Consider the following 26,124-nt stretch of genomic DNA (forward strand, 5'->3'; position numbering starts at 1 on the left):
AACTTGGCCTTCTCCGTGGGCCCAGTGGGACCACCCCTCCAGGCCTAACTCTGCCTTCCCTCTGAGAAGCAGCGTGGTCTAGTGGCTAAAGCACGGGCCTGGAGTCAGAAGGACCGGGGTTCTAATCCCAGCTCCGCTACTTGTCATCCGTGTGTCCTTGGGTAAGTTACCTAACTTCTCCGTACCTGAGTTACGTCGTCTGTAAAATAGGAATTAATGCTGTGAGCCCCGGGTGGGACAAGGACTGCCCAACCTGATTAGCTTGTATCTACCACAGTGTTTTGAACAGTGCTTGACACATAGTAAGCCCTGAACAAATACCATCATTATTATCATTATTATTCCCTCCCCACTCCAGTAGCCAACTAGGTTTCAGACCCTATGCAGATCCAACTCTCTTTAGATGCAATTCAGATCAATTTGGGTCCCCGTTGGGCTCCTTTGCATCATCCTTTCCATTCAGCTATAATAATCATGGCATTTGTTAAGCGCTTACTATGTGTCAGGTACTGTCCTAAGTGCTGGCTGGATACAAATGAATTGATTAGGACAGAGCCCCTGTCCCACGTGTAGTTCCCAGTCTCAGTCCCCATTTTTCAGATGACATAACTGAGGCACAAAGAAGTGAAATGACTCGCTCGGGGTCACTCAGCAGCAGACAAGTGGTGGAGCTGGGATTAGAACCCATGACCGTCAGACTCCCAGGCCCGTGCTCTATCCACTATGCCATGTCACCCAGCACATCCAGCATCAGGCCACAGCTTTGCCCCTCGCTACTTGGGTATCGAAGGGAAGAGAGGAGGCCCCGGCTCTGCATTTATGTAATTATCTGTAATTATGTATATATCTGGAATGTATTTATATTAATGCCTCGCTCCCTCTCTAGACTGTAAGCTCATTGTAGGCAGGGAAATTATCTGTTTACTGTTGTATTGTTTGCTCCCAAGTGCTTAATAGACTCCTCTGCATACAGTAAGTGTTCAATAAATATGATTGGCTGCCCTCGGGAGGCTTGCACTCTCGTGAGGAGATGGGAGAGACACACAGACATACGGCACAGAGATGCAGCCTCTTCTGTCTACAGCCCCAGGGAACGGCAGGCCTGGGCCTTTTTCCACCAGGCCAGAAATGACGCTTATGTAAATTCACGCTCGTGGATCTGAGCAGTCCTTCCTCCCGGCCACTGCTTCCCCGCCTCCCCCAGGGGAGTGGTCCAGGTCACACCAAGTGTGCCGCCTGGAGAGATGGAAATACGTTTGTTTTAGGCGGAAAGATGCCAGCGAGAGCCTCCGGATCCCGGGGCCGCTTGGTCTGCTGGGTGGTCACTGTCCTGGCCGGACTGGGCGCTGCCGAGGCCGCCTCGGACTTCCACCTGGCTGGAGACTACATCCTTGGGGGGCTCTTCACCCTCCATGCCAATATGAAGGCACCTGCACCTCTGGATCACTTATCAGTGCCTAGGTGTAAAAAGTAAGTACCCGGCTAGGGTGATGGTGAGTGGCGGGGAGCTTCCCGGATGAGCGAAGTGGGGAAGGAGGTCTGGGGCGAGAGGAAGAGCAAATTCCATGTAGATGGCAATTGGCACTCGGGGAATATCAATGATTGATTGACTGATTTATTGATGGATTGAAAGATAATGGAGAAAAGAACCAGGGCAGAAAATTGCCCAGGGCACTCCAGAGCCTGAAAACTCAATTATTCAGACGGGTTTGCAGAGTCTTCCTTGGAGTGCTTAGTACAGTGCTCTTCACACAGGAAGCACTCAATAAATACCATTAATTGATTGAGCAGCCGGTACAGAGCACCTAGTGGAGCACATCCATGGTACCGGTAAGGAGGCTGCTGTGATCCTGATGTCATTTGGGGCCAAGTCCCAGTTTCCCGAGGCTGAATAAAGGGGATTCATCTGGGACATATTTATAGCAATCAATCAATCAATCATATTTATTGAGCACTTACTGTGTTCAGAACACTGTACTGAACCCTTGCGGGAGTACAACACAGAAATACAACAGACGCATTCCCTGCCCTTATTTATTTATATTAATGTCTGCCATCCTGTCTAGACTTTAAACTCCTTGTGGGCAGGGATTGTGTCTACCAACTACCATCTCTATGCAGATGATTTCCAAATCTATATCTTCAGCCCTGATCTCTCTCCCTCTCTGCAGTCTGGCATTTCCTCCTGCCTTCAAAACACCCCTACCTGGCTGTCCTGCAGTCACCTCAAACTTCATATGGCTAAAACTGAACTTCTCATCTTCCCACCCAAACCCTGCCCTCTTCTTAATTTTCCCATCGCTGTAGACAGCACCACCATCCCATCTGTCTCACAAGCCCATAACCTTGATGTTATCCGTGACTCATCTGTCTCATTCAATCCATATAGTCATTCTATCCCTAAATCCTGTCAGTTCGATCTTCACAACGTCACTAAAATCTGCCCTTTCCTCTCCAGCCAAACTGCTCCCACTTTAATCCAAGCACTTATCCTATCTCTCCTTGATTACTGTATCAGCCACCTTGTTGACCTCCCAGCTTCCTGTCTTTCCCCACTCCAGTCCATATTTTACTCCGCTGCCCAGATCTTTCTTCTACAAAAACATTCAGTCCTTGTTTCCCCGCTCCACAAGAACCTCCAGTGGATACCCCTCCACCTTTGTGTCAAAGAGAAACTCCTTGCCATTGGCTTTAAAGCACTTAATCGCCTTGCCCCCTTCTACCTCACCTCGTTACACCCCTACTTCAACCCATCCCACACACTTGTTCATCTAATGCCAACATACTTATTGTACTTCGGTCTTGTCTACCTCACCCCGGATCTCTTACCCACCCCCTGCCTCTGGCTTGGAATGCTCTCCCTTTTCATATCCTACAGACGACTACTTTTCCCACCTTCGAAGCCTGGCTGGAGTAGAAACTGGGGCTCCCCTATGTATTCTAAAAAAAAAAGAAGTACTACTGCATAGCGAGACAGACCTCTTCTTTTCTTCTACACGCCTTGAAGGGGTCTAGGGATCTTATCTCTCTCGCCTGGAGTAAGTGGGGCAAGAGAAAAGGGATTTTTCAGCTTGATGTTGCAGGTGGGGAGAGTGGGGACCAGAGTGAAGGAAGAGTTTTCCCCATATACCACAAGGAGGGGGTGGTCAGAGACAATCAATCAATTGATCAATGGTATTTATTGATCACTTACTGTGAGCAGAACACTATACTAAGTACTTGTGAGAGTACAATACCACGAAATCGGTAGTCACATTCCCTCCTCACAGGGGCTTTACAATCTGGAGGAGGAGACAGACATTTTATATATAGATAGATAGATATAATTATAGACACAGATATAGGTCTTACATAAGTGCCGTGGGGCTGATGGTGGAGTAAATATCAAGAGCTAAAGGGTACAGATACAACCAAATGCACAGGGGATGCAGAAGGGAGAGAGAATAGGGGAAATGAAGGTTTAGTTAGGGAAAGCCTCTTGGAGGAGAGAGGATTCATGATTTTTATAAAGCTTTAAAGGTAGGGAGAGCCGTGGTCAGTGGTATATGAAGGGAGAAGGAGTTTCAGGCCAGAGGGAGGATGAGAGCAAGGGGTCAGCGGTGAGATAGATGAAATCAAGTCCACGGTGAAGAGGTTGGTATTAGAGGAGTGAAGTCAGTGGGCTGGGTAGTGGTAGAAAATCAATAGCGTAAGATAGGAGGGGGAGAGCTGACCGTCATCACGCCGAGTACCTGGGTGCTCTTTTTTGTCTTTCCCAAGTGCTCAGTACAGTCATCTGCGTTCAGTAGACACTCAGAAAATAACATTACTACACTGTCTCACAGTGAGGCCAAGCCTTGGAGAGGCCACGCTTCTGGCAGGGCTTGGTTTCCAGACCAGTGCCCAAAACCGTGGCAAAAGCTGCGATGGGAGGGGGCTTGTGGTGACTTATGGCCTCCCACCCCTGTCCCCCGCTCTCACTGACTCGCATCACCTCAGGTAGGTTGACATGGTTTCATTTCCTAAGAGTGAGGCTGGTGTGGGCCCAACCTCATCATGACTTAGGTGGACAGAATAGCCACACTGGGAAAGTGGAACTGGTGGCTGGATGTTGCAGGGGTGGGGGTGAGGGGTTCCCTACTTGTCCCTCATCTCTCACCACCCAACCTCCCTCCCCTGGCCTCCCCTCAGCTCTGAAGTCAGGGTGGTGGGCTATAACCTCCTGCAAGCCATGCGCTTTGCGGTGGAGGAGATCAACAACCACAGCGGCCTGCTGCCGGGCATCACCCTTGGCTACGAGATTCTGGACGTCTGCTACATCACCAACAACATCCAGCCCGCCTTCTACTTGCTGTCCAACGACGATTACCTCCTGCCCATCCTGAACAGCTACCAGGACTACCAGCCCCGGGTCGTGGCGGTCATCGGGCCCGACACCTCGGAAGCCACCATCACCACGGGCGATCTCTTCTCCCTCTTCTTCGTCCCGCAGGTAGGGTGGCCTGTTGCCGTGACAAGCCATCGTCTTCCGTGGCTCCGATGGGCGGGGTGGTCCGGATGGGAGGCTACACCTATGTGCTCTAGGAACGGTCAGGTTTGGAGCGGCCTCAAAGGTGGAAGGAGCGTGTCAGGGAGCAGGGAATGAGGCTCTCCCCTTGGAGTCTTCCCCACCAGTCCTTGGAGGGCTAGTTGAAGAAGTCAGCTTTAAGGAAGCATTAAGGAAGCAGCATGGTGTAGTGGATAGAGCACAGGCCTGGGAGTCTGAAGGTCATGGGGTTTAATCCTGGCTCTGCCACTTGTCTGCGGTGTGATCTTGGGCAAGTCATTTCACTTTTCTGTGCCTCATTTACCTCATCTGTCCATGGACCGAGTTGCTTCTCTGCAAAATGGAAATAACATTGTGAGCCCCACGTGGCACATAGACTATGTCCAACCTGATGAGCTCGCATATACTTCCAGTGCTTAGTACAGTGCTTAGTACAGTGCCCAGCTCATAGTAAGAACTTGAAAAAATACCATTTTAAAAAAAGGGTGAGGTTGCTCTTGACTCTCCCCCTCTTATATCCCCTTTCCATAACCCTTCCCCATCAAACATACACCTGCCTCTCCCCCAGGGCCAGGCAGCTCATTCTCCCAGGATTTCATCCCTAGTCTGTCAGGAGTGGACTAAAAGGGTGTGACATAATAATAATAATAGTAATAATGGTATTTGCTAAGCACTTACTGTGTGCCAGCCACTGTATTAAGCACTGGGGTAGATGCAAGCAAACTGAGTTGGACACAGTCCCTGCCCCGTGAGGCACACAGTCTCAATCCCCATTTAGAGATGAGGTAACTGAGGCATAGAGAAGTAAAGTGACTTGCCCAAGGTCACGCAGCAGAAAAGGGTTGGAACCGGGATTCGAACACGTGACTTCCGGCCCCGTGCTCTATCCACTACGACCCATCCAGTAGGAATGCAGTACCAGACGTCTCTGTGTCTGCTACTTTTATTTTATTGCCCAGACTCCTTCCTCCTCGGCTCCTGGTGCTGAGTTCTCTGGCTCGGAAGTGCTACCTCTGCTCCCAGAGATCTGGGAAGGGAATTCAGAGGCTCTGGACCCAGTGACTGAGGAGGGAGGGAAAGGGGGTCAGGGATTTCCCCCCCCAGAGAAACACTGTAGGTGAGGGTGATTTTGGGGTACCACCATAACACGGTGACCGTGACATCATCACATTAGCCTGTGTAACCGGGACAATGCACGTGATAATAATAATAATAATGTTGGTATTTGTTAAGGGCTTACTATGTGCAGACACTGTTCTGAGCACTGGAGTAGATACAGGGTTATCAGGTTGTCCCACGTGAGGCTCACAGTCTTCATCCCCATTTTACAGATGAGGGAACTGAGACCTAGAGAAGTGAAGTGACTCGCCCACAGTCACACAGCTGACAAGTGGCAGAGTCGGGATTCAAACCCGTGACCTCTGACTCCCAAGCCTGTGCTCGTTCCACTGAGCCACGCTGTTGTCTTGTGAGTCTCAGTGTCTGGTGTTCCCAAGTTCCCTCAGTGGCTGGCAGAGGCCTACGCCTCATCGAGGTGCGGCGGTGTTCATCCAGCGGATAAATAACTAAAAAAATAAATGATGGTATTTGTTAAGCGCTTACTATGCGCCAAGCACTGCTCTAAAGGCTGGGGTAGACACAAGGTAATCACGTTGCCCCACATGGGACTCACAGTCTTAGACCATCATTTTCCAGATGAGGTAACTGAGGCACAGAGAAGTTAATCGGCTTGCCCAAAGTCACACAGCTGACAAGTGGCAGAGCTGGGATTAGAACCCATGACCTCTGGCTCCCAAGCCCGGGCTCTTTCTACTAAGCCACGTCAGAGGTCTGCAGTCCCCGGGCTTCATGGGGGATACACCCCCCCCCCCCCCATTATATGTATCGTCCTATGAGGGGCCTCCTCGTATAGGTTGGGCACTGGCGACCCGTTCAACTCCCGCCCTGCCAAATCAAGGCCCTCCCCGCCCTCTGCAGCTGTAATAGTTCGCCCACAGTCACACAGCTGCCGGGGGGCAGAGCCGGGAGTCGAACCCATGACCCCCGACTCCGAAGCCCAGGCTCTTCCCACTGAGTCACGCTGCTTCTCTGAGCCGTGTGGATGGGGGCAGATCCCGAGGCAGCCGCCCGCGGCCCGGACCCCGCCGGCCGCCCCCGGAGCTCGGCCGGTCCCCCCTCTCCTCCCCCAGATCACCTACGGCGCCGTCAGCCGGCAGCTGCGGGACCCAGACCGCTTCTCCAACGTCTTCCGCACCATCCCCAACGGGCCGTCCCAGGTGGAGGCCATGATCCAGCTGCTCGTCCACTTCGGCTGGAACTGGTTCATCGTCATCCTGAGCGGCGACGACTACGGGCAGGAGAGCGGCCGGCTCATCGGCGAACTGCTGCCCGAGGACATCTGCGTCGCCTTCCAGGAGTCCCTGCCGCGGCCCTCCGCGCCGGACCGACGGCGGCTGGAGAACGTCGTGAGGAAGATCAAGGAGAGCACGGCCAGGGTGGTGATGGTGATGTCCCCCGACGTGGTCCTCCGCGACTTCTTCCGAGAGGTGGTGCGGCAGAACCTGACGTCCGCCGTGTGGATCGCCTCCGAGTCCTGGTCCGTCGACCCCATCCTCCACGGCCTCCCTTTCATCCGCCGGGCCGGCACCTTCCTGGGAGTGACCACCCGGAGCGTCGACATCTCCGGCTTCCACAGTTTCCGGGCCGGGCGGGCCGGGGAGGGGCCGGAGCCGGCCAACCGGACCGTCCCGGGCGAGACCTGCAATCAGGAGTGCGAGGCCTGCCTGGGCACCATCCAGGCCCTGGACGACGTCCTGACCCGGTCCGGGGAGCGCTCGGTGTACAACGTATACAGCGGGGTGTACGTCGTGGCTCACGCCTTGCACCGCCTGCTGGCCTGCAACCTCACCAGCTGTCGCAGGCGGGCGGTCTACCCCTGGCAGGTGAGCTTCCAGTGACGGTGACCGCGATAGCGGTTCGAGAAGCAGCGTGGCTCAGCGGAAGGAGCCCGGGCTTGGGAGTCGGAGGTCACGAGTTCGAATCCCGGCTCCGCCACTTGGCAGCCCTGTGACTGTGGGCAAGTCACTTCACTTCTCTGGGCCTCAGTGACCTCATCTGTCGAATGGGGATTAACTGCGAGGCTCACGTGGGACGACCCGATGACCCTGTATCTACCCCGGCGCTTAGAACGGTGCTCGGCACATAGTAAGCGCTTAACAAATAGCAATACTATTTATTGAGCACCCACTTGATGCTGTACACTGCGCTGGGGGCTTTAGAAGTACACTAGTAATAACTGTCATAGCGGTAACATTCATTGAGTAATCGAGCACACACGAGTGTGACTGTGGGCAGGTCACTTCACTTCTCTGGGCCTCAGTTCCCTCATCTGTAAAATGGGGATTGAGACTGTGAGCCTCACGTGGGGTGACCTGATGACCCTGTATCTCCCCCAGCGCTTAGAAGAGTGCTCTGCACGTAGTAAGCGCTTAACAAATACCAACATTATTGATTAGACTGTGAGTCCGTCAAAGGGCAGGGACCGTCTCCATCTGTTACCGATTTGTCCATTCCAAGCGCTTAGTCCAGCGCTCTGCACATAGTAAGCGCTCAATAAATACTATTGAATGACTGAATAATAATAATGTAATAACGTTGGTATCTGTTAAGCGCTTACTTTGTGCCGAGCACTGTTCTAAGCGCTGGGGTAGATACAGGGTAATCAGGTCGTCCCACGTGAGACTCACAGTTAATCCCCATTTGACAGATGAGGTCGCTGAGGCCCAGAGAAGTGAAGTGACTCGCCCACAGTCACACGGCTGACAAGTGGCAGAGCTGGGATTCGAACTATGACCTCTGACTCCCGAGCCCGGGCTCTTTCCACTGAGCCACGCTGCTAAGGAGGGTCTAAGGTCGCAAGTACTTGAGTTGACCGAAGGGATGGTGTGGCTCAGAGTGCTGGGAGATGAACTGGCGGAGGTGGGATTTAGGGCGGGATTTGAATGTGGGCAGAGCTGTGGTCTGTCTGACGCGGTGAGGGAGGAAACAGCCGCGAACAGTCACGATCAGATGAATACTCCCTGCCTGGCACCGAGGCGCTATTGGTTCACTGTCCATAACCGGCAAGATGGTCCTGTTACGTGGCCAAATGACACTAATAATGATATTAATTATGGCACTCGTTAAGCGCATACCGTGTGCCTAGCACTGGTCCAGAAGCAGTGTGGCCTAATGGCTAGAGCAGGGGCCTGGGAGTCAGAGGGACTTGGGTTCTAAGCCCAACTCCACCACTCATCTGCAGGGTGATCTTAGGCAAGTCACTTCCCTTCTCTGGGCCCAAATTACCTCATCTGTAAAAGGGTGTGAGCCCCTTGTGTGACATGGACTTTGTCCAACCTTATCGTTGCACTGTGCTTTCCCAAGTGCTTAGTACAGTGCTCTGCACACCGTAAGTGCTTAATAAATACGATTGAGTGATTGGATGAACTTGTATCTACCCTAGAGCTTAGAACAGTGCTTGGCACATAGCGAGCGCTTAACAAATACCGACATTATTATTATTATTATTATTGAACTGGAGAGTTTCCAGTACTCTTCCGGCCTCGGCTATGGGAGGGAGAATCGAGCAGAGGCCTGTCCATTCCATTCTTAGCTTGGGTGGTGGCTAGTGAGTGGAAGGCCACCTGCTACAAGTCAAAACTCACCTGTGTTGGGCAGCAGCAGCCGGGGAGAGAGTCGAGGGCAGAGACTCGAGTTTACTGTGCCGAAGAAGGCAAAGGGAAACCACTTCCATAGTTTCACCGAGAAAACTCTAGGGATACACCGTCAGAACGATTGCAGGTGGAGAGAGGAGTGTTCCCCGGAGAGATGCGTCCGTGGAGCCGCCGTGGGTCGGAGACAACTCAACAGCCTAAGACGAGATTCAAATTAATCAGGTCGGACACAGTCCCTGTCCCACACGGGGCTCGTGCTCTTATCCCCATTTCACAGTTGAGGTAACTGAGCCGCAGAGAAGTTAACTGACTTGTCCAAGGTCACACAGCAGACATGGCAGAGCTGGGATTAAGAGTGTCACATATCATTTCCCAGGGCGATGGGTGACTTGAGGGGCTGTGGAGAAGCAAAATAGACTGGTCATTGAGTTGGGCAGGGGGGGAAGGGGAGAAATGGCTGCCTTTGGGGTGACTTTGGCTATGCTGACTTCTGTGTAAGCAAGATCCAGAAGATCTTGTCGGTCTTCTTTGCCTTCTGCTCCCTCCGCCCCTTCTCCAAGAGGGTTGAGTCTGGTGGGAGAGGAGAGGTTGGAAGATCAGGGTTCTAATCACCCCAACTCCAAACCTCATTCACCCAGAGAATCATTCACCCTGATTCTTGGCAGGGCAGAGACACTGTGCCCAGAGGTTTGGAGGGAACAGGAGGCATGAGAAGACTATAAACTCTTTGTGGGCAGGGAACGTGCCTACCAACTCGGTGGTACTTCCCTCGCCCAAGCGCTTAGCACAGTACACAGTTAGCTCTCAGATACCACTGATCGACAGTTGAGATGTGAGGTGTCCAGGGTTGGAAGTTAGAGAAGCAACGTTGCTCAGTGGACAGAGCACGGACTCGGGAACCAGAGGACATGGGTTCTAACCCCAGCTCTGCCACTTGTGTGCCGTGTGACCTTGGGCAAGCCACGTAACTTCTCTCTGCCTCAGTTACCTCATCTGTAAAATGGGGATTAAGACTGTGAGCCCCACGTGGGACAGCCTGATTACTTTGTATCTACCCAGCACTTAGAACAGTGCTTGGCACGGAGTAAGTGCTTAACAGATACCATAATTAATATTACCATGTTAAACTTCCAAAAAGGAAAGGGACCCTGTGAGGGTTGGGCCTGGGAAAAGTTGCTCTATTTGGGCTTCCAGGAATGCCCTGGAAGTTAAATCCTATGGTCCTATGGCCGTGGCTGAGTGGATTGAGCACGGACCTGGGTATCAGAGGATCTGGGTTCTAATTCCGGCTCTATCACTTGTATGCTGCGCGAGGGCAAGTCACTTCACTTCTCTGTGCCTCAGTTACTTCATCTGTAAAATGAGGATGAAGATTGTAAACCCCACGTGGGACATGGACTGTATCCAACCTAATTAGCTTGTCTTTACCCCGGCGTTTAGTACGATGCCTGGCACATAGTAAGTGCTTAGCAAATACCATAAAAATGATGAGAACCTAAAATGTCTATATAAACCAAATTTGGAAAGATACCTGCTTTGAGTTTCCCCTTTGTCCTTGTGCATGGACTTGGGAGGGAAGAAGGGGCAGGGAAGCTGAGGCAAAGAAAGTCCAAGTGATTGTCCAAAGTTACCCGACGTGACTCCTAGGTCTTGACTCCAGCCCAACGCTCTTTCCCCTAGACCTCATAGCTCCTCTCAATTCAACTCTTCCCACATGTCCAGCAGCCGTGGGTCCAAGATCTCATTTGAACCCAGGGTCCCGCACCTTCAGCCTGGATATCTGAGTCCTACGGGGGCCCAGAGATCCACAGGGGCCCAGGGTGACGGTGCCCAGATGCCAGGCTTTTTGAAAGGAGGGGAGGATGGAGCAGATGTGGTCTAATGGATAGAGCACATGCCTGGGAGTCCAGAAGCATCTAGTTTCTAGTTTTGACTCTGCCCCTTGTCAACCGTGTGACCTTGTGCAAGTCACTTCACTTTTCTTTGCTTCAGATACCTCATCTGTAAAATGGGGATTAATGCTGTGAGCCCCATGTGGGACATGAGCGTTGTCCAACCTGATTAGCTTGCATCTCCCCAGTGCTTAGAGCAGTGCTTGACACACAGTAAGCACTTCACAGATACCACCATCATCATCATTATTATTATGACCTAGGTCCCCATCGCCACAGTGATGCGAATCAGACTTCTAGGGTCTGGCAGACGGGATCCCTGGACACTCTGAATTCCTATTTCCCGTTTCCCATCTGGGCCCGCCTCAATCTTCCCCAGCGCTACCTGGAAGAAGAGACATTCGCATCTGCATCCCCGTAATTATCTGAACGGGCTCTCCCCCAAGCCCAGCAGGCTCGGTCTTTCTCCGGGAAGCTGCTAGCCCCGATCCAGGGTCTCGAGCCACCTGGCCCAGCTCCCTCCCCCCATCTGAAGAGCAGAGAGCCAGAGGTTGGGCGGACCTCCCAGAGGGGGAACTGAGGAAGGGAAGGGCTCTCCCTCTCCCCTATAGGGACCCAGGGGGCTCCATTCTTCACATCTGCCAAGTGGTTTTCTGGTGGAAGAAATAGCTGTTGTTTGGTCTTGCCCGCTTCCTCTCCCCAGACCACGATTCAGGGTTCTCGGCTGAGAGGGAATTGGCTCAGATCCGTTGGCTTCAGGGGCCGGTGGAGGGGACGAGCAGGGGTATCGACCTGTACCGTCTGTACTGTACTGTCTTCTCCCAAGCACTCAGGACAGTGTTCTGCACATAGTAAAGACTCAGGAAGAGCAGCATGGCCTAGTGGAAAAAGCCCAGCCCTGGGAGTCGGAAGAATTGGATTCCAATCCTGGCTTTGCCAATTGCTTGCGGTGTACGACCTTGACCAAGTCACTTCACTTCTGTGGGCTTCAATTTCCTCAATTGTAAAATGGGGATTCCATACCCATTCTCCCTCCGACACAGACTGAGCCCCACGCCGGAAATGGACTGTATCCTACCTAATTTACGTGTACCTACCCCCTCGGTGCTTAGAACAGTGACCGACACATAGTAAGTGCTCAACGAATAGAAGAAAAAAGAGAACGAGGGAAGATGAAATGGGAGCGTGGCTTGGTGGAGCTGTCCATGCCTACCAACCCAAGCGTTTAACGCAGTGCTCCACATACAGTACATGCTCCACAAATACCATTCATAGATCGACTGATTGATCGATTGTGCCACGGATTGCAGCCGGGGGGGTTGAGGTCCAGGGAGATGACCCCGTCGCGGCCCACCTCCCCCCGACCCTGCCCCTGCCTTCGACTCCATCCTCTTTTCCCCTTCCCTTTCTGCCTCTCAGCTGCTGAAGCAAGTGGGCCAAGTCAACTTCAGCCTCCTGGGCCACCAGATCTCCTTCGACAAATACGGCGACCCGATCATGGACCTTGAGATCATCCAGTGGCAGTGGGACAGCGGCAAGAGCTCCTTCCGGAGCGTGGGCCTGTACCGATCGGAGGAGAGGAGGCTGCAGAGCCTGGGCTGGGACATCGCCTGGCACACCCCCAACAACACAGTAGGTCCTTGCCTAAGGCCGTCTTCCCCAATGTCCCTTCCGCTCCCCTCCAGTCATGGTCTTGGGGGGGCGGGGAGTCACCTGGCTGATGAAGGTTCCACTCCTGAGGTCCCCATGTAAGCTCATCTTGGGCAGGGGATGTTCATTCACTCACTCTCACTCACTCACTCACTCACTCACTCACTCACTCACTCACTCACATTTATTGAGCGCTTGCTGTGTGCAGAGCACTGTGGATGTGTCTACTGACTATTGTATTGTATGAGAAGTGGCGTGGCTTAGTGGAAAGAGCATGGGCTTGGGAGTCAGAGGTCATGGGTTCAAATCCTGGCTCTGCCATTTGTCAGCTGTGTGACTTTGGGCAAGTTACTTAACTTCTCTGTGTCTCAGTTACCTCATCTGTAAAGTGGGGATTAAGATTGTGAGCCCCATGTGGGACAACCTGATAACCTTGTATCTACCCCAGCGCTTAGAACAGTACTTGGCACATGGTAAGCACTTAACAAATACCGTCTACATTACAACACGTTACTCTCCCAAGCCCTTAATATACTACTCTGCACACAGTAAGTAATCAATCAATTGATTGTATTTATTGAGCTCTTACTATGCACGGAGCAGGATCCTAAGCACTTGAGAGAATATTCATTCATTTGTATTTTTTAAGGGCTTTCTATGTGCAGAGCTCTGTACTAAGCGCTTGAGAGAGTATAATACAACAATAAACAGTGATATTCCCTGCCCATAACGAGCTCACAGTCTAGATGGGGGGAGACTGACATAAATACAAATAAATAAAATTACAGATACATACTTGAGTTCTGAGGGGCTCGGCGGGGCAGGGGTGAGAGCAAAGGGAGCACATCAGGGTGACACAGAAGGGAGAGGGGAATGAGGAAAGGGGCGGGGTGCTTAGTCTGGGAAGGCCCCTTGGAGGAGATGTGCCTTCAATCAGACTTTGAAGGAGGGGAGAGTAATTGTCCCTTGGATTTGAGGAAGGAGGGCGTTCCAGGCCAGAGGCAGGATGCGGGCCGGGGGTCAGCAGTGAGACAGGTGAGATCGGGGTTCAGTGAGAAGGTGAGCACTAGAGGAGCAAAGTGTGGGGGCTGGGTTGTAGAAGGAGAGAAGCGAGGTGAGGTAGGAGGGGGCAAGGCGATAGACTGCTTTAAAGCCAGTGATGAGGAGAATAAAATATAACTGAGTTGGTAGACCCATTCCCTACTCACAGTGAGCTTACTGTCTAGAGAACTCTTGATAAATACCATTGATTCTTTGATTGACTGGGCCTGGTCTGGGGGCTGGAATGATGGGACTATTGATTGATTGTTGGCTCCAACCATGTCAGCCCTCCTCTCCTCCCACCCTCTCTTTTCCCCCCCAGCCTCAAACTTCCTTTTCTCGCTCTCCAACTTCCTAGGCCCTTCCTGTGGCAAATACCCTGGGCTTCCCTCCCCCTCATCCTTCCCACTCGACACAGGACTGGTCTGCCCAATGGTGCCTTGATCTGTCTGCCCGCTGGACAGGTCTTCCAACTGTTCCACCCCCTGAGCCCTGCCCTCTATTTCTCCTCTTCCACCATGGGTGGTTCAGGGGGACCCTGGACTCGAGGCAGCAGACAGGAGGCAAAGAGGACTACCCATCCCCTGGGCCATAGCTGGCAGCTATGCTTGGTCAAGGACAACCAGGAGAGACGAGCACAGTTGCGGATCGGTTATGTCTCCATTTTTTTTTTTTTGTCAGCGGTATCTGTTAAGCACTGTCTGCCAGAACTGTACTAAGCGGTGGGGTAGGTACAAGCTAATGAGGTGGGATACAGTCCATTTCCCACGTGGGGCTCAAAGCCTTAACCCCCATGTTACAGATGGAGTTACTGAGGCACAGAGAAGCAAAGTGACTCGCCCAAGGTCACGCAGCAGACAAGTGGCAGAGCCGGGATTAGAACCCAGGTCCTGCGACTCCCAGGCCTGTGCTCAACCCACTCTGCTTCTCTGAGCCTCCCCATCGGCGTGAGCTCATGTCTCCCCTCCCACCCCCACCAGACTGACTTCCTTCCACCCTGCTTCTGTCCACCAACGGACATGAGCACGAGATCCAAAGGTTGTGGAAAGGAAAGGCAGAGCACATTCTATTTAATAATAATAATAATGCTGGTATTTGTTAAGCGCTTACTATGTGCAGAGCACTGCTCTAAGCGCTGGGGGTAGATGCAGGGTAATCGGCTTGTCCCACGTGAGGCTCACAGTCTTCATCCCCATTTTACAGATGGGGTAACTGAGGCCCAGAGAAGTGAAGTGACTTGCTCACAGTCGCACAGCTGACAAGTGGCATTTATTGCCATTGTTCTCGTCTGCCCGTCTCCCCCCGGTAAGACCGGAAGCCCGTCAAACGGCAGGGACCGTCTCTATCTGTTGCCGACTTGTTCATTCCAAGCGCTTAGTACAGTGCTCTGCACATAGTAAGCGCTCAATAAATACTATTGAATGAATGATTGAAGTGGCAGAGCCGGGATTCGAACCCATGAGCTGTGACTCCCAAGCCCGGGCTCTTTCCACTGAGCCATGCTGCTTCTCTATTCCGGGAGGGCACTTCCTGATTTTTGTTAGGCCTCTGCCCGGCTTCTTCCGAGCTCGGGATAGTTGACCGCACTTTTTACCAGGTGGGAAAAATGGGATCTGAGAGACTTGAGGGGCAGCAGAATTTCCTTTCTGGCTCTGGGATCCCCTGCTCCAAGAGGGGTTGGAATGAGGCTGGGCTCTGGGAAGCAAACCACGCCGGAAAACCGCTGCTCAGCCTTTCGCTTGATGCAACAGTGACACGCAGTGGCTGGCTCAGTGCTTAGTGTCCAAGTTTACTGTGTGCGCAGCACTGTACTAAGCACTTGGGAGAGTACGGAATAACAGAGTTGGTAGACACGTTCCCTGCCCACGACAAGCTTACAGTCTAGAGGGGGAAACAGGCACTAGTATCAATCAATACATTTCAGATTTCTACACAAGTGCTGGGTGGCTGGCAAGGGGAATGAATAAAGGGAGCAGGTCAGGGTGAAGCAGAAGGGAATGGGAGAAAAGGAAAAAAGGGGTTCGTCAGGGAAGTCCTTTTGGAGGAGATGTGCCGTCAGTAAAGCTTAGAAGGTGGGGAGAGAGTTGGATACGAAGAGGTGTTCCAGGCCAGAGGCAGGACATGGGCGAGAGGCCGGCGGCTAGAAAGACGAGATGGAGATACGGCCAGAAGGTTAACGTTAGAGGAGCGAAGTGTGCGGGCTGGGTTGTAGAAGGAGAATAGCGAGGTGAGGTCGGAGGAGGCAAGGTGAACGAGTGCTTTAAAACCAACGGTAAGGAGTTTCCGTTTGATGGGGCGGTGGATGGGTAACGACCGGAGGTTCTTAAGGAGTGGGAAAACATGGCCTGAATGAGGGGGAACGCATATCTGGCTGGGGGAATAGGACTTGCCTTGGTTCATCATCGCAACTGGCATCTTTCGGACACCTATCTGACGTGTCCCGAGTGCTGTTAAATGCCCCCCTGCCCCCTCCTCCGACTCCTCGCTCCCATCGTTCCCAGGGCTTGGGGCTCCCTCTTTGCCCCCCGCCTTCAGATCCACCAGACCTCAGGCCTGGCACTTAGCTTTCTGCATCATCCTCAGTTAGAAGTTCAATTGTACATTCATTTCTTTATTCTGATTTACCCTATTTCCTCCTGACCTATTTGCCCTCATCTGTTCCTCAGTCTTCCTCCTGCTCCCATTATTTTGTTCACCTCCCTCAACAGACTGTAAACTCCTTGAGGGCAGAGGATGTGTTTTCTTTTGTACTTCCCCAAACGCTTAGTTCTGTGTACCCCCCTTAATAGGTATTCAGTAAATATTGCTATTATTACTGAGTCCCTAATGGGTAGAGCACTGGGCTGGGAGTGAGAAGGACTTGGGTTCTAATCCCGGCTCCTGCTGTGTGACCTTGGACAAGTCACTTCACTTCTCTCTGCCTCAGTAACCTCACCTGTAAAATGGGGATTGAAACTGCGAGCCCCTTGTGGGACGGGGACCGTGTTCAACCCCATTTGCTTGTACCCACCCCAGTGCTTAGTACAGTGCCTGGCACATAATAAGGGCTTAATGAATATCACCATTATTATCGTGTTATTGTGAGTACATATTATTATCGATGAGACGCAGCACGGCTCAGTGGAAAGAGCCCGGGCTTGGGAGTCAGAAGTCATGGGCTCTAATTCCGGCTCCGCCGCTCGTCAGTTGTGTGACCTTGGACAAGTCACTTCACTTCTCTGTGCCTCAGCAGTTACCTCATCTATAAAATGGGGATGAAGACTGTGAGCCCCACGTGGGACAACCTGGGTACCTTGTATCTACCCCAGCGCTTAGAACAGTGCTTGGCATATAGTAAACGCTTAACAAATGCCAATATTATTATTATTATTCCTGGTCATTGAGCATGATGAATTCTTTTATTTCTTCCCATTCAGATTCCATTCTCAATCTGCTCCAATAAATGTGGCCGGGGGCAGTGGAAGAAGCCGGTAGGGGTGCACTCCTGCTGCTTTGAATGCAAGTACTGTGAGGCTGGGACCTACTTCAACGAATCAGGTACGAGTTCTTGTCTCTGAAAAAAAATCTGTTCAGTTCCTTCCTAGTTGGATGGGGGGAGAGGCGGGATGGGATTAGGCCGGACAGGGTTCTGTCTAGCCCTGGAATCTGACCTAGAAGTTTCCTGAGTTAGATACAAGGTAATCAGGTTGTCCCTCATGGGGCTCACAATCTTCATCCCCATTTTACAGATGAGGTATCTGAGGCATAGAGAAATGAAGTGATTTGCCAAGGTCACACGGCAGATGTGGCAGAGCCTGGATTAGAACTCATGTCCTCTGACTCCCAGGCCCGTGGTCCTTCCACTAGGCCACGCTGCTTTTGGATTGATCTGAGGGTTTGAGTCCCTTTTGAGAAGGACTTGGTAAGTGTTTACATGGTCACTGGATTGTGAGCTCCTCGGAGACCGGGACCGTGTCTACCAACCCTATTGTACGATACTTCCCCGAGAGCTCAGCAAACAGTAGGTGCTCAGTAAATATCACTGACTCACGGATTGAACCGATCCGGACTGAGACGGGGAGGACCGTGCCTATTTCCTCTCTCGCTATTGTCCCTTCCTGGCTCCTTTGGGCCAAACTGGGGAGGACCCCATGTACCCCAGCTGGATTGATGATGATGATGGAATCTCCCATTGAGAGGGGCGGGTGAACTCTAGGCCCGAGACTTTAAGATCAATAACCTGCGCAAAGGAATTGATCCTAGCGATAGAGGTTTGTGCCGGTCCTTGCTAGTTCCTGCTGGTGGTGTTTCTTCTGAGGCTGTAGGTGCCCCACTTGAGCAGGCAGGGGAGTAACACGTTGAGAAGGGCGGGAGAAGGGCTCTTATCCGGAGGACGCCGTGATGGGCGAGGTGACCACGGCACAGTCACCTGGCTGTTGCTCCTTCCAGCAGCCTGCGGGTCTAGTCGCACTTTTGTGATGGACTCCCCTGCTCGTGTGCTGCCCTGCCTCCTCGCCCATCTCCTTCGCCTTGGGAAGTGATTTCGCCTTGGGCAGGCACGGGGCTACATCCTGAATTCGGGACATAAGCGGTGTCTAGGCCCAGGCCAGGTTGGCTTAGCCTGAGACCCAGGTTTCCAACCTGAGGAGGCCTTTGGGCTAATCAGGTTGGACACCGTTCGTGTCCCACCTGGTCCTCACGGTCTTAACCCCCATTTTACAGATGAGGTAACTGAGACCCAGAGAAGTAACTTACCCTAGGTCATGCAGCCGAGAAGTGGCGAAGCCGGGATTAGAACCCAAGACCTTCTGCCTCCCGGGCCCGAGCTCAATCTATTAGGCCACACTGCTTCTCATTGAGGGCAGGGAGCGTGTCTATCAACTCTGCCATATTGTACTCTTCCAAGTGCTTACTGCAGTGCTCTGCAGTCAGTAAGTGCTCAATAAATATCACTGAATGCTTGATTGATCTTGTTGCTATGGTACCAGGCTGAGGGCAATATCGTTACTAGTAGTATTTATTGAGCACTTCTTGTGTGAAGGCATTATGTGCTTGGGAGAATATAATACAATAGAGTTGGTAGATGCATTCTCTGCCTACAGTCTGCTTACAGATCTGCCACTTGTCAGCTGTGTGACTGTGGGCAAGTCACTTAACTTCTCTTCGCCTCAGTCACCTCATCTGTAAAATGGGGATTAAGACTGTGAGCCTCACGTGGGACAACCTGATGACCCTGTATCTAACCCAGCGCTTAGAACGGTGCTTTGCACGTAGTAAGCGCTTAACAAATGCCAGCATTAAGAGAAGCAACGTGGCTCAGTGAAAAGAGCCCGGGCTGGGGAGTCAGAGGTCATGGGTTCGAATCCCGGCTCTGCCACATGTCAGCTGTGTGACTCTGGGCAAGTCACTTCACTTCTCGGTGCCTCAGTTCCCTCATCTGTAAAATGGGGATTAACGGTGAGCCTCACGTGGGACGACCTGATTACCCTGTATCTCCTCCAGCGCTTAGAACAGTGCTCTGCACATAGTAAGCGCTTAACAAATACCAACATTATTATTACAGTCTGGAGAGGTATGGCTCTTGTTGGCTGATGCAGGGCCTCAGCCTTTCCACCAGTCAGTCAGTCAATCGTATTTATTGAGCACTCACTATGTACAGAGCACTGTACTAAGTTCTCGGGAGAGTGCAATATGACAATATAATAGAAGCACTCCCTGCCCACGAGTTTACAGTCCAGAGGGGGAGACAGACACGAATATAAATAAATTATAGATATGTGCTTAAGTGCTGTGGGGCTTGGAGGGGAGATGAATGGAGGGAGCAAGTCAGGGCCGTGCAGAAGGGAGAGGGAGAAGAGGAAAGGAGAGTTCAGTCAGAGACGGCTGCCTGGAGGAGATGTGCCGTCAGTAAGGCCCAGTCAGTGGGCAGGGTTATTCCTCTAATCCTGCCAAGGAGAGGAAAGTGTTGCAGTTGGTTTGAAGTTGACATGTTCTGGTGGGAGACATCAATCTTTCTGCTGGTGGGGGAAGGGGACATCTTGCGGCGGGTGGCATTTGGTGATTGGCACAGCTAGCTGTTTGTCAGCCTCCTCCTATTAATGCCATCTTCACCCAGCTGGGGGATGTTTGCCTAGTACAGACGATAAAAACAACAACGATAGTAATAATAATAATTGTACGTGATAATCATTTACCATGGGGTAGGCACAGTACAATCAGGTCAGACACAGCCCCCGTCCCACATGGGGCTCACTGTCTAAGGAAGGCACAATTCCATCAAGAAGCAGCATGGAAAATACCCGGGCCTGGGAGTCAAGGACCTGGGTTCAAATCCAGGATCCAGGATTCTTCCTGCTGTGCGATCTTGGCCAAGATATTTTTTTCTCTGAGCCTCAGTTTCCTCATGTAAAATGGGGGTTCAATACCTGTTCTTCTTCCCTTTAAGACTGTGATCACCATGTAGGAGAGGGACTGTGTCTGACCTGATTACCTCATATCTATCACAGTGTTTGGCAAATAGTTAGCACTTTAAAAATACCATATTTTATTATTGTTATTATTATAAATCTACCCTCCCCACTCTTGGGAAAACAGGAGGGTTTGGGAGTGGGGTGAAAGAGGGTATGCCCCAAATCTAGCCCTGGCTGTTCCTGCACTAGCATCTCCCCCTTTTCTTGGCCTTTTCAGAGGAATTCGGGTGCCTCAACTGCCCAGAGACCCAGTGGTCCCTTCCCCGGAGCACGGGGTGCTTCCAAAGGAGGTTGGTGTTTCTGGACTGGCACGAGGGACCCACCATCGTCCTGATCATCTTTGCCACCCTGGGCTTCCTGAGCACCCTGGCCATCATGGCCATCTTCGGGCTCCACCTCCACACTCCCATGGTGAGATCCGCGGGCGGGAAGATGTGCTTCCTCATGCTGGCTCCGCTGGCCGTCGGCTTCGCCTTCGTGCCGGTGCACGTCGGGAAGCCGACGGAGTTCACGTGCCTGTGCCGGCAGACCGTGTTCACCCTCTGCTTCACCGTCTGCATCGCCTGCATCGCCGTCAGGTCTTTCCAGATCGTCTGCATCTTCAAGATGGCCAGGAAGTGGCCCCGGGCCTATCAGTGCTGGCTCAAGTACCACGGGCCCTACGCCTTCGTGGCCCTGTTCACCACCCTGAAGGTCGTCATCATTGCCATCAACGTCGTCGCCAGCAACTACGCCCCCACCACCCGGCTGGACCCCGAGGACGCCAACGTGATGATCCTGACCTGCGATCCCAACTACAGACACGCCTTGCTGTCCAACACCGGCATGGACCTGGTGCTCTCCCTCGTGGGCTTCCTCTTCGCGTACATGGGCAAGGAACTTCCGACCAACTACAACGAGGCCAAGTTCATCACCCTCAACATGACCTTCTACTTCACCTCGTCCGTGTCCCTCTGCACCTTCATGTCGGTGTACGAGGGGGTCCTGGTGACCATTTTTGATGCGGCCGTGACGGTGGTTAACCTCCTGGGGATCAGTTTGGGCTATTTTGCTCCCAAATGCTACATGATCCTCTTCCACCCAGAGCGCAACACGTCTTCCTACTTTCAGAATATGATCCAGGGATACACAATGAGGCAGGACTAGGTGGTCACCGCCCCAGCCGAGAAACCAGAAAGCCCTCTTTTTTTCTCAATGCCAAAAGCTAGAGAAGACCTTTGGGATTCTGTCACTAAGCAGGACAACCCAAGCTTTCTGAGAGAGAGCCAACTCTTTGAGATCTCCGGGGAAGGGGGAACCCTCTTCCTTCCCTCAGGGACTTTGAACAACCTCTCCTCTGCATTTGCCCCTGGAAATATCATTATTCCAAGCTGAGTTTCCTGGTAGAAAATTCTCATTCTCGCTCCATTTCTAGGCAGGGTGTCGGTGATGCCTGGTGCCAGCGTCTCTGAGTTAGTCTTCGGACCAGGGAGATTAATCTTTTGGGGGTAGAACTACACCATTACTCCACTCGCACTGGCAACCCATGGGTTGTGTAGACCAACTTTCTGAGTAGAGGAACAACACCACACCACCTTCACACGTACACACCAGCGTCATGGAAGTCATCCCAGTCGAAACTCTCCACCACCCCTAACGCTGTGCTGCCTCACTCCACTGTCTGCCCGAATGACCTCGGGGAATTTCCCAGAGTCATTCTTTCATTCATACAATTGTAATAATTAAGCGCTTACTGTGTGCAGAGCACTGTACTGAGTGCTTGGGAGAGTACGATATAACAATAAACAGACACATTTATTGCCCACAGGGAGCTTACGGTCTAAAAGGGGAGACAGACATTAATATAAATAAATTACAGATATGTACATAAGTGCCATGCGGCAGAGAGGAGGGATGAATAAAGGGAGCAAGGCAGGGAGACACAGAAGGGAGAGGGAGAAGAGGAAGGGGGGGGCGCTTAGTCAGGGAAGGTTTCTTGGAGGAGATGTGCTTCAATAAGGCTTTGAAGGGGGGAGAGTAACGGTCTGTCGGATTTGAGGAAGGAGGGTGTTTCAGGCCAGAGGGAGGATGTGGGCAAGGGGTTGGCAGCGAGATAGACCAAGAAGGTTGGGGAGGGGGCAATAAGGGAGTGGGGACCAGGGTTGCTAAAACCCTTGGGAACTTTCCTGGACCAATCAGAGGACCTGTCTAAGGAGCAGTCTCCAAGGACTTACTGCTTTGTCTCCAGAAGCCCAAATTGAAGCTAAGGCAGCCCTAAGTTTGGTGAAATGGACCAAGTCTGTCTGCCCAGGGTCCCAGGCCCTTTTTGGACCAGCTGGGGCCATAGATGAGGGATCAGGCTCCCTCCGTCCCACCAACAGGGTCCAGGGCAAGACTGACCCTTCCTGAGGCCAGAAGATTCAGGCAGAGCAGGACCTCCACTGGATCCACAGGGAGGGAAGCAGTTTAAAACCCTTACCTCTCTGGATCTAGCTCCCTGGAAGCAATGAGGCATTATCTTTCTCGGAAACCTTAAGGATATTTCACCTCCCTCCTGGGTGATTTTTGAATCTCCAGTGGTTGCCTATCCACCTCCGTATCAAACAAAAACTCCTCACCAGTGTCTTTAAAGTACTCCATTACCTCAACTCCTCCTACCTCACTTTGCCTCTCTCCTTCTACAACCCAACCCTCACACTTTGCTCTAGTCCTAACCTTCTCACTCTGTCTCAATCTCGCCTGTCTCTCCGCCAACCCCTGGACCACATCCTACCTCTGGTCTGAACGCTCTCCCTGTTCAAATCCCCAAGACAATTACACTCCCCCTCTTCAGAGCCTTACTGAAGGCACATCTTCTCCAAGAGGCCTTCCCAGACTAAGCCCCACTTTTCCTCATCTCCCACTTCCTCCCGTGTCGCCTCGACTTGCTCCCTTTGCTCTTCCCCCGGCTCCCCCGCCACAGCACTTATGCATATATCTGTAATCTTATTTATATTGATGTCTGTTTATTTGTATTGATGTCTCTGTCGTCCCCTCCCCCGGCCCCCAGACTGTGAGCTTATTTTGGGCAGGGATTGTCACTCTTTACTGCTGTGTGGTACTTTCCCAAGTGCTTAGTACAGTGCTCTGCACGCAGTAAACTCTCAATGAATACAAGTGAATGAATGAATGAAAGTTTTCATCATCTGGGAAGATCCAGAGCTGGAGGTGGATGGGTGACCTTTTCAGAGTTGAATAGAGAGCAGATGTCATCCTTAGTCAGCCTTCCCCTCTTCTGCATCACCTTGATCTAGGGCTGGAAGGGTTATAAAAACCGAGGGCACCAGCTCGTCCTTTCTCCAGGTCAGCTGGGGAGCCCAGCCCCTTCACCTTGCCCCTGATCTGAAAGAGCTCCATATTGAGGATCTTGGAGCAACTGCTTAAATCTGCAGCCTGGAGGGGCTGACCTGTTTCTATGGATGCTGGGGCAGACCCCCACTCCACTAATGGGAATGTGTCTGTTATAATGTCATGTGTTGCTTAGTCAGTGCTCTGCATGCAGTAAGTGCTCAATAATAATAATTGATATTGAATTGTTTGTGGTTAATGGGGAGTAAATGATGGGCCCACATTGGGATGACTGCCCACACCAGGGCGGCTCCCCAGATTTCAGTGAGAACTATCCCTTTCCTGCCCTTGCTCCTGTCTTCTAATAAAGTCCATTTCACCAAACAGCCTTGCAGAGCAGAGCCTCTGCTCATTTCCATTTTGAATTAGCTTTTCATCCTTTGACTGGGAGAATGCTCACCCAGGGTCTAGCAGTCAGGCGAGCTGGAAGCCACTGGAATGGGTTGCAGGCCCATGATGGTTTCTGAATCTATCTATACCCTATTTTAATGTCTGTCTCCCCTTCTAGTCTGTAAGTACCCCGTGGGCAGGGATTGTTCCTGTCAACTCTGTTGAATTGTATTTTTCCAAGAGCTCAGTACAGTGCTCTGTACACAGTAAGCATTCAATAAATACCACTGATTGATTAATCTGTGATTTGGGGCCCTGTCGAACTCTGTATTTGTTCTCGGTCACCACCTGTTACCTGGAGAGAACACCACCAAGCCCCTTTCCTTTCTTCAAGGCTGAGAGGTGAAGGAGATACTGCCTAGAAAGCAATTTGGGATTCTTGGGAGAAAAGCCCTATGCAGTCAAAGGCGATAATAGGATGGCTGGGATCTGGAGAGGCCATTAAATCCATTCTTCTGCCTCGGGGCAGGACCTTAAGTCATCCCAGAGAGGAGATGCTACTTTGAAGAATCTCCCGGGAGAGAAAATTCCAAATGCTCCCTTGGATTACCTCATAGGTTAGCCTCGGGACCTTCTGCTACCATTTAACTCAATTCTTTTTTGTTTAATTTTTAAAGGAGGTGGAGAATAGTGACTTACAACTGTGCCCTCTGTAGTGTTTTTTATTCCTTGAAAGTCTTGTTTTTCAAATGACATTTATTATGCATTTCTTTGGTGCCAACGCACCATGCTAAGCACTGGGGTAGATAGAATGGGCACAATCCCTGTCCTACATGAGACTCACAGAGGGATGGGGGATGTGGAAACAGGTATTTAATCCTCACTTTTCAGGTGAGGAAACCGAGGAAACAGGTTAAGTCACCCAAGAGGCCAGTGGCAAAGCCAGGAATAGAACCCAAATTTCCTTTCTGTCATGCCAGTGCTTGGCATTTTCCATTAGGCCAAACTGCGTCCTCAAACCGAGCCTAGCCTTAACCCCAGCCGTGACTTCTGTGTGTCCTCTGAATGAAAGTCCTGCCCTTCAACCTCTTGTCTTACATTGATTTATCTCAAATCCTTTTTGGAGAGAGGTGGACAGTTTCAATGGGACAACCCCTCTAGAAGGTAAGCTCTTTGCGAACAGGAAAGATGTTTACCAACTCTGTTGCATTGTACTCTCTCAAGCACCCCATAAGGACTCAATAAATACCATTTATGATTTGCATTTCCTTCCCCTGGGCATAGAAGGAGCTGGCCACCGGCAGATTGCCCCCTGACCCCTGAAGGGGAACACTTGACTACCTGCTCCACCTGATCACCTGCAGAGTCCGCACTTTTCTTACGGAAGGAAACAGAAAAGAAAGGCTGGGATCCTATCAATAAAAGGAGCTGTGGGGAAGGGCATTGAACAGTGCTAAAATCTACAGCTGGGCATGACCTTGAAGATCATTAGATCCACCTCCCTGAGCTCGTTGTGGGTAGGGAATGTGTTAACCAGCCCTGTTATAATGTACTCTCCCAAGTGTTTAATACAATGCTCTGCACACAGTAATAATAATAATAATAATAATGGTGGTATTTGTTAAGTGCTTACTATGTGCAGAGCACTGTTTTAAGCGCTGGGGTAGATACAGGGTAATCAGGTTGTCCCACGTGAGGCTCACAGTTAATCCCCATTTTACAGATGCAGTAACTGAGGCACAGAGGAGTTAAGTGACTTGCCCACAGTCACACAGCTGACAAATGGCAGTAAGCAATCAGTAAATACAATTGATAGATTTCTATATGAAGTGATAGGCGGGGTACCTGGTATCTAGCCTTTCCTGGAAGACTTCTAGGATAGAGAGATTTTCCAGCCTTTGGGAAATAATAAAAATAACAATAATAATGGTATTTTGTTAAGCATTTACTATCTACCAAGCACTGTTCTAAGCACTGGGGTAGATACAAGGTAAACAGGTTGTCCCAGGTGAGGCTCACAGTCTTGATCCCCATTTTACAGATGAGGTAACTGAGGCACCGAGAAGTTAAGTGATTTGCCCAAAGTCACACAGCTGATAAGCAGTGGAGCTGGGCTTAGAACCCACAACCTCTGACTCCCAAGCCCGGGCTCTTGCCAC

The 26,124-nt window shown here is 51.4% G+C and overlaps 1 protein-coding gene across 1 annotated transcript; it reads left to right on the forward strand.

Moving 5' to 3' along the window:
* The first annotated feature begins 1,273 nt into the window (after positions 1–1,273).
* TAS1R2 (taste 1 receptor member 2) lies at positions 1,274–21,643 on the forward strand. The gene is made up of 6 exons (XM_029065953.1): positions 1,274–1,470; positions 4,171–4,471; positions 6,715–7,467; positions 12,549–12,761; positions 17,237–17,357; positions 20,487–21,643. Exons 1-6 carry the CDS (start codon positions 1,274–1,276, stop codon positions 21,413–21,415), a joined length of 2,514 nt encoding a protein of 837 aa, XP_028921786.1. The 3' UTR covers positions 21,416–21,643.
* The last annotated feature ends 4,481 nt before the right edge of the window (positions 21,644–26,124 follow it).

This window comes from Ornithorhynchus anatinus, chromosome 5 (genome assembly GCF_004115215.2).
Source record: "Ornithorhynchus anatinus isolate Pmale09 chromosome 5, mOrnAna1.pri.v4, whole genome shotgun sequence".
NCBI classification, from domain to species: Eukaryota; Metazoa; Chordata; class Mammalia; order Monotremata; family Ornithorhynchidae; genus Ornithorhynchus; species Ornithorhynchus anatinus.

What these genes read in the sequence shown, in the direction of transcription:
- TAS1R2 (XM_029065953.1), top strand. Translation starts at nt 1,274, where the DNA reads ATGCCAGCGAGAGCCTCCGGATCCCGGGGCCGCTTGGTCTGCTGGGTG. An exon ending in GGGCGGTCTACCCCTGGCAG is followed by an intron (nt 7,468 to 12,548) that starts GTGAGCTTCCAG and finishes TCTGCCTCTCAG; the next exon opens with CTGCTGAAGCAAGTGGGCCA. An exon ending in GACCTACTTCAACGAATCAG is followed by an intron (nt 17,358 to 20,486) that starts GTACGAGTTCTT and finishes TGGCCTTTTCAG; the next exon opens with AGGAATTCGGGTGCCTCAAC.